Source organism: Mytilus edulis, chromosome 5, assembly GCF_963676685.1.
Source record: "Mytilus edulis chromosome 5, xbMytEdul2.2, whole genome shotgun sequence".
In the NCBI taxonomy this organism is placed as follows: domain Eukaryota; kingdom Metazoa; phylum Mollusca; class Bivalvia; order Mytilida; family Mytilidae; genus Mytilus; species Mytilus edulis.
Genome location: NC_092348.1, coordinates 83,672,344 through 83,685,579, shown reverse-complemented (window position 1 = coordinate 83,685,579; position 13,236 = coordinate 83,672,344). Strand labels below are relative to the sequence as shown.

General features: G+C 31.6%; 1 protein-coding gene across 4 annotated transcripts in view; it reads right to left on the bottom strand.

Annotated features, from left to right (window-relative positions):
• The window catches only part of LOC139524651 (multidrug and toxin extrusion protein 2-like), a 49,647-nt gene that overhangs the window by 12,851 nt on the left and 23,560 nt on the right, over nucleotides 1-13,236 (bottom strand). For all 4 annotated transcript variants that reach the window (XM_071319612.1, XM_071319615.1, XM_071319614.1 and 1 more), the window contains exons 3-10: nucleotides 13,029-13,130; nucleotides 9,755-9,823; nucleotides 7,790-7,838; nucleotides 7,005-7,104; nucleotides 6,272-6,314; nucleotides 5,052-5,096; nucleotides 1,908-2,005; nucleotides 831-928 (exon numbers count right to left, since the gene is read on the bottom strand). In XM_071319612.1, coding sequence (XP_071175713.1) covers nucleotides 831-928; nucleotides 1,908-2,005; nucleotides 5,052-5,096; nucleotides 6,272-6,314; nucleotides 7,005-7,104; nucleotides 7,790-7,838; nucleotides 9,755-9,823; nucleotides 13,029-13,130 — 604 coding nt within the window. The remainder of the gene's footprint in view (nucleotides 1-830; nucleotides 929-1,907; nucleotides 2,006-5,051; nucleotides 5,097-6,271; nucleotides 6,315-7,004; nucleotides 7,105-7,789; nucleotides 7,839-9,754; nucleotides 9,824-13,028; nucleotides 13,131-13,236) is intronic.

The following is a 13,236-nucleotide window of genomic DNA, read 5'->3' as shown; positions in this document are numbered from 1 at the left end:
AATTAATATTAATGTTGATGAATATTTAGGTTTCATTATAGCTGAAATCCATTCTTTGGCAGATAACATAAAACCTTTTATATATATATAAATATACAGATTGATACTTTAAGAGTGACACTGAAGAAAATTTTTAAACGATACGTTCCTTAAAGCTTAATTTGTTAACGTTAAAAAAAGTCCAAAGTACTTCTCTGGATTTACCTTTATCATAAAAAGAACAATTCGAATATTTGTAAGCTAAAGATGTAAAAAACCGAATCAGCTGGAACGCTATATGATCAAAAAGGAAATTGAAATAATAGTAAAATCCATCAATGGCTAAACTAGGAGATCTCCTACCACTGAATTATTCAACGTTTGATGACTATGTTGAACGCATGTATTCCACCGAACTTGAAATAAAAGATACAACAGTTAAAGTTAAGGCTACCTACCGAATTAGACTTATAATGGATTTTTTTACATGATCATGAGCAACACGAAGGATGTCACACGTAGAGCAGTATTTGCACAACCTTTTAGTGCATACAACCCCTATCTGGAGGTTCTGGATCCTCAGTCTGGAGTTTTGTATGTTGTGTTTTGTTTACTGTTGTTTGCCTTCCAGTCCTGCGTTTTTTGCCAAAACAATTTGTTTTTCTTTTGTCGTATATAGTTTAAACCTAAGTTTTTCTATAATTATTAAATTTATAAATGGGCAATCTATAAACCCTGTGATTTTGAGTCCATATTAAAATAGTTTTCCAGCAAATTGATAATGTATAAGACTTATCAATTTAACTTTCAAAAATTCAGCTTTAGATGGTAGTTTAATTCATATTGATTACCTGTCCATTCTTCTTTATAGATTTTACTACATCGTATAAAAATTGAGTATAAGAAAAGTTGTGTCCAGAATGTACATACAACAGCTACTGCAGCACCTCTACAATAATATAAAAAGTAAAATCACAAAAAATACTGAACTCCGAGGAAAACTCCAAAAGGAAAGTCCGTAATCGAGTGGCAAAATCAAAAGCTCAAACATATCAAACGAATGGATAAGAACGTTCATATTCCAGATTTGGTACAGTGAAAATGGATTTAACCTGGTTTCAAAGCTAGTTAAACCGTTCTCTTGTATGACAGTCATATGAAATTCCATTATATTGACAACTTTGTGTGAACAAAACAAACAGACACAATATGTAGATATGTCAAAAATAGAGGAACAGCAGTCAGCATTGTGCTATAATCTTAATCACTTAAAACAAACAATATGTAACAAAGAAGCACAATTTTATTAAACAATTTGACAAATGACTATTTCACATTTTCTTGTATTATTGAAACTTGACACGCACGGAAAAGCAATGATTTACGGATGATAGTTTTAACAATTCAGCTCAAACTTTCGAAATTAATTTTGATTGATCAAAAATTACAATTTATTTTCCCTATAGGCGCTCTCAATCAAAATTAAATAAATCACCATTTTTACAGGAACTGAAGGTTCGATTATCATTTTGGTATTTGATACTCTGTTCCACCGAGGGATACTCGTTTTAGCATCCCTTATATGTGACAAAGATATTTCAACAATATCTTTCACGGTCAGCACATGCGTTTATTGTAGCAATTAATAATTCAAAAGCTAATTTATCGCTATTTACCTTTAATTATCTTTAATGTGATAAGTTGTTTCTCGATCAACTCGACTCCGGTTGAGCTTTTTATGATTGCAGTAAACCGAGAATGCGAATGGGATGAATATAATATATGTGATATTTATAAAACTTGAGAAAGGTTCTTTGTTATTCCTCACCCCACGTACAGGTCTACCGCCCTTCGATGAAAAAGTAGACAACAATCTTTCTCTTGTTTTTTTGAGAATTGTAAATAAACAATAACTATATATGTATTACCTGACACCAAAACCGAATCCAGTTACCAAAATCAGGTGATACACAACATTGAAGACGTTTGCGACTAACTGTAAAAGAACTCCAGGGATAACAATATTCTGCAAAACAAAAAACAAACTTGGTTCAAGAACCATCTAATAAGATGTCAATGTAAGTGCTTTAAACATATACCATGGTCACAGTTTGCAGATTTAAGAATTGGATGTTCCAAATACATATAATGTTGGCAAATTAGTTAAAGAAATGTTCTTTTTTTTTATATTTCAAGCACTTAAGCTTGAAAAAAAAAGAATCCAAAAAATGTAAAATTAATAATACAATTATTTTTTTGAATTCGTTTAATGTTACAATCACGTGATGTTGTCTAACATGATTCATCTCACATGTTGAACTAACGATACAAGCGATAAGGTATTTCGTTGCTTTTTCTTCTTGTAATTTTTAAGATATTGCTTATTTGTTTTAGCACTTATGTATTAACGATGTTGCATACAAAAATATGGTCCTACTGAAAGGAAAAGTCCAAACATATCGTACAATAAGAAGTAAACATTTGTATTGTAAATGAAATTTTGCGACAGAAGACAGAAAAAGAGTGTTTTTTTTCAAATGCGATATATCGAATGTGGTCAATGTTTCTAATTATGAAAATTAATTTCTGTCAGGTTCACCTTCATGTTTATAGTTTTTTCTTACTTGTGAATTCAATGGTCAAATAAATATTTCACAGTACTAGTATTCTATTTTGTAACCTCCCTTTTCACACAATCAGTAGTGGTTGATTCCTCGACAACCAGAACAACATTTTTTTATCATGTAAGGGGATGACAATTACAGACTGAGTATATTTGGTATTGATGGAACTTGAAACTTCTAAAAATGAAAATATTACCAATAACATCAGGATGAACAATATCATAGCAAGTCGTTGTGTCATATATAGGGATCTGTATTTGAATATGACAGACTGTTGAAATATCTTTATGTATTAGGATTCAAACATGTATATGAGATAAGAGAGTGTAGTTCTTTGTTTGCATTCTTTGTGCTTTCATATTTGCCTTTTCTTAATTAACTGATCTACCATTTAACCTCGAACGTGCATAATAAAGGTTTTTTTCTATCGAACTCTCATGCGCAATAAATGTAATCACATTTGTTTTGTTTTGGAATGACTGCTTATGAAGTTGCAAAATTGCATTACAATAAAATTTTCGATTTTTGATATTTGTTCACATATGAATCAACAACACTGTATGATTTTAGAGATATCGTGTAACAATAAACTAGTTCGTTTTTAACGTTGTTTAGTTGTGGTCTGTGTGGTCTTATGTACTGTACAAACATTTTGGTGATTCCTATTTTCACACCACTGGGTCGATGCCACTGCTGGATGACGTTTCGTCCCCGAGGGTATCACCAGCCCAGTAGTCAGCTATTCGGTGTTGACATGAATATTAGTGTTGTCAACGGTTAACCGTTCGAAGACCGAATACCGAATACCTAAAACGCTAACCGGTTAACCGGTTAACCGGACTTTTTTTTTTTTTTTAAATTTTAATAGATTTGATATAAATTTGTATTGAAATCATGAAAAAATTGTCGTCGTGATAATTAACTTGATGGATCAATTGTCCAGTATATTGATTGGTAATGTTAATCCAAAAATTGAAAATTAATTAGAACTTGTCTCTCAGCTCGGGGCAAGATCTTAAGGAAACATAATTAGTTTCACGTTTTTTAACAGTAATTTTTAATCAGTGATTTGATTAAACTTTACGATTTACTTCATTATTTCATTTTTGATCTTATATGGTGTAGACCTACATCTGAATGTGCAATCTCTGTCGTGCAAATCTTTGTCATACTTTAAACTAAATGCTAACACAAAAACTGTAAAAAGCAAACCAACGTGAATGTAATCAATGTATACTTGATGGTACGAATATCAGGATTAATCAATTTTAATTGAAACACCTCACATTATTTTCGGAGACAACAAGACAAAATGGGAAAATCATCGGTTTCAGACATATTCAATTCTACGAGATCAAGACGTTTTTTTTTATTTTTCAATTTGAATTTAGTACAAACGCCATAGTTGATACCATGTATTTGATCATTAAAAGTCAAACTTCGACAGGAATCTTCACAGACAAGCCTTATAAAACCAAAGGCCAAACTTCAATTCATCGTATTATAAAAACGTAAATGTATGACTTGGATGGAATGTAGTCACATTGACATTCATACCACATCTTCTTTTGTGTAGGACACTATTGAAAAGGCCTTCAAACATTAACGTAAACTACCGGTTAACCGGTGAATCGGTCGAACGATTATACGAGTAACCGGTTAGGCAAAAGTTTACAATTTGACAACACTAATGAATATATATTATATGGTAATTTTTATAAATTTCCTGTTACAATACTTTTTTGAAAAAGTAAGGATTTTCCTACCCATGAATAGATGACGTTAGCCGTATTTGGCACAACTTTTGGGGATTTTTGGTCCTTAATGCATTTTAACTTTGTACTTGTTTGGCTTTATAACTATATCGATCTTAGCGTCACTGATGAGTACTTTATAGTGCATTTCTATGTTGTGTCATGTGTACTATGGTTTGTCTTTTTCATTTTGAGCCATGGCGTTGTCAGTTTATTTTCGATTTATAAGTTTGACTGTCCCTTTGGTATCTTTCGTTCCTCTTTTGTAGACGAAATGCGCGTCTGGCGTAATAAATTATAATCCTGGTACCTTTGATAACTAAACAAATTAGATAGTTTAACCCCACCATAAGATGTGCCTATAGAACAACAGCTATCTTGAACTTGTGATGCCTGTTGTTGTTGTTTGTCATTTTTTTGCATTGCATTTAATTTTTATGACGAATCACGTGATGCTTGTAAAATTTTGTAGACACAGTTAACATTATAATTGATTACATAATTGTTGTATAATGCTAGCATAATGCATTGTATTAATTTGAAAGAGTCATCTGTTAGCTATCCATAAATATTACTTTTATAAATTTTCAAGCATTATAAAGAAAGTTACAGCATTTTAAAACTGGGGAATTGGAGGCGTACAATCTTTGTATTGTTCTACCTAAAGACTAACATTCTTCTAAACACATCTCACCTGGCACTGCAAATATTTCATGAGAGCATGTGTTATTACACTAGCCTAAAAAATAATTTTAATCATGTCAATTTCATGTTTAGTAAATATAATAACATTTTGATATAGATATGATGGAACTAAGTAATTAAAACTAATATCTTTTCAAATATTATTATGTGGAATTACTTTATAAACAGTTTGGTTTTAATTTCAAGTTTTTTTTATGGATTTTAAATGTTAAAGAGCACAATACACCTAATCGCTATTTATTCCATTCCGGATAAGTTCTAAAATTACACAACTTTTTCATCCAGTTGAAGCTATCTGGGACCCTGTTGAAACAATGCACCATGCATGATACTTTTTAATGAGACCTGTTTAAACTACCGTAAATACTTCAAACAAAATATGTTTTTACTTAAATTTTAATTTCGAAAAAGGGGATCATACTTTATCAAAAGTTCTTATTGATCGCTTCCTAAAGTTTTTCCTCCCTCAGCTTACTACTGATGACCTCTATTTTCGGCGGCCTGACCCAAACAGGAAGTTGTATAAATGACTGTTTTTCCCGGATTGGACTAAATAGAGATAAGGTGTATAATCCTTAAAAAGATAATATTTAAAAGTGTTTACTGCCTAACCATCAAAAGCTTATATACAGGACAAAGGTGATCTATATATAAAAATAGAAGATGTGGAATGATTGCCAATGAGACAACTCTCCACAACAGACCAAAATGACACAGAAATTAACAATTATAGGTCATTGTATGGCCTTCAACAATGCGCAAAGCCCATACCGCATAGTCAGCTATAAAAGGACCCGAAATGATAATGTAAAACAATTCAAACGAGAAAACTAACGGCCTTATTTATAAAAAAAGAAAAAAAAACTTATGTTAATTTAACCAACATTTTTTTTCTGTTCTGAGACAGATTTTATTAAAATCTGTAAAATATCCCTCGTAACATTACTTTCATGAATGCTTAGGTCTCAAATATCTCAGTAAATTAAAGAATATGGATATTACCAAAAATAGGTTTGATTCACATCTTGCATCTTTTCATCTCTTTGGATGGAATTAAAAAAATATGACAAAACAAAGTCGAACGATACCATAGGAATATTTAAACTAATAAGTATGATCATCTTTAAATTTCTCAACAGTAACACACTCTGGTGTCCACCGTTTATATACCTATTTTGTCATGTTTTCATCTAAAAATATTTTACTTACTGGAAATCCAGCAATAACAATTGTAACGTATTGACCACTCAACCTGAAAAATAGTGTCAATATTTTGATGATTTATAAAATTCATCTTAGTCACGATTATTTTGTGTAGCTCTCGTGGTGAACCTATTAATAAATATCTTTTATAACATCAAGTACCTATATTGTTAAGAAATGATCTAAAAAGATTCAGTATAAGTTATTTATCTTTAAAACACAGTACTTTTATTAATAGGTTTTATTTTGATATTTTGATAGTTTTTAATAGTTGTATTGTGAATTGTAAATTTGTTCTTAAAAGGTAATACAAAAGACACATAAGGGACTACCAAATTCACCAAAACAAAGTTATCATTGTTAAATGACAAAAACAATAAATCGATCAGGAGACTAGCCGAACAGTATACAAAATTATTCATCTAAAAATTACAACCAACTCAAAGAACGGCAAGAGATGTACCTAAGTGATACTCAAACACCTAAGTTAAAAACAAACTGAAATCAAAGTATTGAAACATAACTGATTAGTTTCAGTACTGTGCTGTAAATATAAATATATATGCATTTGAAGAACGTAATAATGAAATTTTTAACAGGAGCGCCTCTGTTGTAGACGCATTGGTGACCTTGTGCTATTTGCTCAGGTTGTTGTCGTTTTGACACATGTCTTGTTTCCATTCTTTAGTTAACGTATTTAATTTATGAACGCTCTATGACATTGATGGCTCATACTTACTTTGCTACCTCACGATTTTGGCCGACGAGGATCAGTAAATATTCCGTGTTAACAAAGACGGCGAATATAGGTATACAAGTCAATAGCATTATCAAAATTCCTGAAAAAGAAGAAGGTGTCATCAATTTGTCCGTAGTTTTGCAGTAATTAACTTTATTGTTTGCAATAACGAGTTAGAAATATATGAAAATGAAACAAAGATATCAACTGCAGCAGTCGTAATAGCATTGTTCATATTCGGCATTGTTTTCCTGGTTTAGCAGAAAGCAATTTTAAATTTGACCATAACTCTTTCGAGTAGATTTTTTTTTGTTTTTTCTTACTTTTAACGTGAATAATTTGAAGATAGTTGTTGAACCATTGTAATAATATTCTCTTTTGGTTTTAGGGAGATGTTTACATATAATAATAATAAAAATTAGCCTGGCATCATGACCCAATCATACTTCTTCGATTAGTGAAAAGTAAAATCACAAAAATACTGAACTTAGAGGAAGATCAATTGGGAAAGTCCATAATCACATGGCAAAATCAAATAACAAAACGCATCAAAAACGAATGGACAAAAACTGTCATATTCCTGACTTGGTACAGGCATTTTCAAATGTAGAAAATGGTGGATTAAACCTGGTTCTATAGCGCTAACCCTCTCACTTTGATGACAGCCAGGACCCTAGGATAAGTAAAAATTATACTATATAGTTTTTAAAATATGACTGAAAAAACCCTGGTAGTGATTAAATAAGACTAACAATATTTTGACAAATTGATAGCGGTAAACTAACCTTTTTGTAAAATTAAACAAAGATCTTGCTTGTTATGGCTCCCAAATATCTAGAAGAAAACAATGCTAGCTTTTATAAAAAACGTAATGTAAATAGACAGATAGCGGCAAATAAAGATGCATTTTGTTCATGATTAAGCAATATCTATATTTTCTGTGTATTTTTCTGACACTTTTAGTTCATATTCTTTTAAGTATGTTTTCCAGTAGTCAGCACTTCTGTGTTGACTTGAGTCATCATAGCTATGTTCATAATTATAAATTAACTGTTAACAAAATTTTGAATTTTTGAAATACTAAGGCTTTTCTACCTGCGGAATAGATTACCTTAGGTGTATTTGGAAAAACTTTAAGGAATTTTTGGGTCGATGCCACTGCTGTTGGAGATTTTTTTCATCGAGGGTATCACCAGCCCAGTAGTCAGCACTTCTATGTTGACTTGAGTTATCATTGATATGTTCATAATTATAAATTAACTGTTGACAAAATTTTGAGGTTTTGAAATACTAACTTTTCTACCTCAGGAATAAATTAATTTCGCTGTATTTGGCAAAACTTTTTTGGAATTTTTGGTCCTCATTGCTCTTCAACTTCGTACTTTCTTCGGCCTTTTAACATTTTTTGATTCGAGCGTCACTGATGAGTCTTTTGTACACGAAACGTGCGTCTGGCGTAAATATAAAATTTCAATCCTGGTATCTATGATGAGTTTATTTTCTGTTTTTGTGTTCAAATCGCATAACTTTAATCGTGTGTATTAGTGAAGTTGGTATCAGTTAAATATAGATTCTTACACTGCAACAAGTGTATTACAATATTTCTCCACTCGAGACAGTTAAATTTTTTATTTAAAGCGAGGCTTGCCGAGCCCTTTAAATAATAAAATGTAACTGTCGAGAGTGGAGAAATATCGTAATACACGAGTAATAGTGTCGGAATCTGTTTCTCTAATGCTTTTTATCGTTCTTTTTCAAAGATTTTCAGAAACTTGTGTTCTTTATATGCGACGTCATCAGGCATTGTCGCCTTTTTTCATGACGTCACAATAAGAAAATTCAGAAGAAAACAAAACATTTAGACGTCATAATAAAATTTCGACTAATCATTTGCCGAGAACAGATTTTTCACTAGTGAGGAGAAATATTTTTCTCACACCAGACAGGAAATGTGAAAATAGTACAAAAATTAGAGAATCCTATTTTCATACATGCTTGGATAATTTACATCGGTTTCTCAAACAGACGTCTGAGTGAATTATTGATTTGAGAATTTGTTAGCCGTTGGTGTGTCCTAGTCTCATCTAAAGACTTTAAATTGAACCTTTCCTAATACACGACTTTAATGTGAAAGAAAACAACTAGAAGGATCAGTTTTAGAAAAACATCTTATAGAATATTATGTTGTGAGTTATGACGTTTAACAATTCCTTCACAGTGACACAATTCTTAGTCCTACTGCATCTGCTCGTTCTTAATATAGTTGAACCTAAACCTTACGGGTTATCAGATAAATATATTCTAGTAATTATCTATTGTTGAAAGATTAGAACTCAAACTTTCTAGTAACTACTTAGCGTATTGCTGTGTGTTTATTTATTCTACATTGGCTAGAGGTAAAGTGGAGGGTTGAGATCTTACTAATTATGTCTAATCCTGCCACTTGTTGCGCCTGTCCCTAGCCAGGGGCCTATGACTTTCGTTAATCTTATATAATTTTGAATCTTAGTTCATTTATATGTTTTGGAGTTTATTATGGCGTCCATTTTTACTGAACTAGTACACATTTTTATTTAGGGGCCAGCTGAAGCCCGCCTCCGGGTGCGAGACTTTCTCTGTGTTGAAGACCCTGTGGTGGACGTCGGCTGTAATCTGCTCTTAAGTCGAGTTGTCAAACATCACCAATTTGTTACTAATAAAATAATTTTCTTACTAAAACAATAAAAGGTCAATAATTACTTTAAACTTACCTGCGACAATAAAGTATCGAATGCAGTTGTAAGGCCTATTATAACAGAAAAACCAACAACATTTATTGTCTAAAATATAAAAGACAAAAACAATCAACGAAGTACAAATGTCAGATAACAATTATAAAAAAAAAACCACAATGAATTACAGACTCTTGACCAGACGTTTTCATGCGGGGAATTAGACATGTAGGTGAGTGATTTGCACTCTTCGGAACATGGAATAGTGGTATTACAGAATAAAGAAAACAATGTACATCCATCTTGAAAGGGTTTTCTTTGAATCTTTGAATCACAAATTTAAAGATCGGCTCTAAGCACAAAAACAAAATAATATCGCAAATATACAATTTGTTTTCGTCAATATAGTATATTCAGTAGCTGTCGTTTGTTGATGTGGTTTATAAGTGTTTCTTGATTCTCGTTTTTATATATATATAGATAGAACCGTTTGGTTTCCCGTTTGAATGATTTTCTACTAGTATTTTTTTGGGGGCCATTTATAGCTTGCTGTTGGGTGTGACCCACGACTCCGTGTTGAAGACCATACCTTGACCTAAAATGGTATACTTTTATAAATTGTGACTTGGATGGAAAGTTGTCTCATTGGTACTCATACCACATCTTCCTTTATCTATTAACCCATCAAAGGACTGTTAATATTTAACAATTTAATATCCTCATACCACATTTATTATCTATGGTATTGATATTGTAAATTTAATTTCAAAAGATATTTTGAAAAAAATGAAAGATTTAAAGGAGTTGCAAGCGGTCTGATTTCTGATAATGGCGTACCTGTCAACCTGTGACAATGAAAATGCAGGTCATTACAGTCGGAAACCAGGTTGAAATAGAACAAAAGAATCGAAGCTCTTTGTTAGAGAAGGCGATAAATGTTTACTGTATTGTTTACTATAGTGACAATTTTTTTTAAAGTTAATAGAAACAAACAAAATTGCAATTTTCTTCTCAATTACGAGGTGTTTTATTTTAAAAACACCATTTGCATAAGTTTTCAATTCATCTAGTACATAGTTAAGCAGAACAATTAGATATCAAGTCGACGACATGGGTATCTTTCAAGTTGGATGAAGAAAATGCATAACCTCCGATTTTTATGAAAAAATTACCACGGACGGAAAACATATCAATCTATTAGTTCAGTAATTTTCGTGTCTGCCCTTCCATTATGTGACTGAAGAAAAAATTCCAAAATATGGGTAACAATTGTATCGAAAAGAGAAAATCGAGTGCACCTTTTTATGTTAGGGCGTGTTTGAGTTGAGTATTTTGTCTTGATATCGTACAAAGTAAGAATATTTCATACATCGTCTCGCTTCAAATTCTATCATTTTTATATATTAAAACTACAGGTTGACTTTATAACACAAAAAAATCACAGTCCTAAAAGATGAAATATATGGGTCAAGTGAAATACCTATCTAATGAGTCACAAAAACAGAGAAGATGTGTTCGAATAGCTATTTTTTTACTGAAAGTACTTGACGACAGTCTTTCAAGTTGGATGATGAAAATGCATATCCTCGAAAAATTCTAATTTTTTGTGTTTGATTACTAGGGTTTATAGTCTTCATACACTAAAAAAATCTAGTCTGCCCTTCCACGAAATATTTAATTAGAATTTTTTTAAATGTTTATGAATTTTCGAAAATTCCACATGACAACCGATCAGACAATAGTTTTAAGTTGAATCAATGCAGACTAGATTTTTAACTGATGCTCATTAGCTAGTTAATACATTTGTCTTTTAAAATACAACTGACATATAAGGATCGTAATGGTGCAATGTGGATAAATTTATCGGTTTCCAAGAGCGATATTGGTAGCGCGTCATCCCTACAATGGCTTCCATTTCTACGATTGTGAAAATGAACTGGCGTAATGGGGAGATAATTTTGACGAAGTAGACTCCTGACTGATTACCTGCATTGAAGAATCAAATCTCAGGTCATAACGCATACGAATTTTTTCGAGCTGAATTTCAGTATTTATGGTACATTTTCTTATAATGTATATCAAAGATACCAAAACATCAATGCATGTTCACTTGGTTAAGTCATTTTAAATCTTATTTATTATCATTTCATTGCACTTTTAAAGAATTTTATATATTTGTGTAACACAGTCTTATGTTCTTTACTTTTTTGTCATCATCTTAAATTTATTTTTAAATTGTAATTTTAAAAGGAGACTACTGGCTATGTAGCCTTTAAACATACCATGTAGAGGTATTACATCTCTCAGTATATCAGGAAATTAGACTATGATAAAATATAGTAATACAGTTAAAGGAAGTATAAATGTAAAAAATAATTTTCAACTTTTTTTTAGAAATTGTATAAAGGTATAAAAATAATGAAAAGTTATTTTTCAATATGTATTTGAATTTTATATTTTTATGATTTAATCTTTTTCACCCATAAAACGTAAATATAAGGAATAATTTTGAATGGTGACAAATAAGGGGAAGTAACTCTAGTTCAAATATGTTTGCTATGGTAATTGGTGTTAATTAACAGTGTGTTTGACATCAAAGCTGTCAAGTGAAGCCATGCACTTAATGGGTCACTTAATTTGACAGATTACATAGCTAGATGAACTGCCTGTTCATGGAAGAATTACGAATTTGCCGGTATTTCAAAGGAATATTACTTATGAAAATCAATCTCAAGGCAAATACGCGTGAAATCGGGTCATTTTCGGAATTCCCGGGTTATTTCAATGACCCGGCGGGTGTCCCGGCAACTTCCAAGCAAAGACCGAATCTCATAAACTCGGCAATCAAACGCAGGACTTCAGGAATGTCCGGAGAGCCGACAACCTTGCTTCGGAAGTTGGTGTCCCGGGTGATCCCTCAGAATTGTGAAAATCTCGGGTCACACCCGCAGAATACGGGTCAGTTGACAGGTATGTAATGGTAGTATTAGGTTGATGTTGACTGTTATGATTTATAGCACAACATTAAACAGACATTAACACAGTTATTGCACTGATAAGAAGTTCATAAAAGTTTTTTATGTTATAGTTTCCTCACTTTGATCCGCTATATTTTCATGTTCTCATCACATTTAAATTAAAATGAAAGTTAAGGAAAGTGGCTCCTGGCACAGTAGATGGATTATTTTCAGGAATTTTTCCAATCTAATTCGATAATGAAATATGTAAACACTAAGCACTATCCTAAATCTCCACCCCCCCTTTTATCATTGTTTGTGCGATATTTATTTGATTGTTATAAGTCTTGACTTACTGTGTTAGCTAACTGAACTCCATCTAAAGATTCTTTCCCAAGATGTCCACAAAATAACAAACTCACGGACAATATTGCATACTCTAAAAAGCCTTCTATTGCCTATAATGAAAACAAAATTATTACCAAGTATAAACAACTGGTGACCAACTGATACACCACTATTGTATTTAATCATCAATTATTATGTTTATTCAAAATTGAGCAC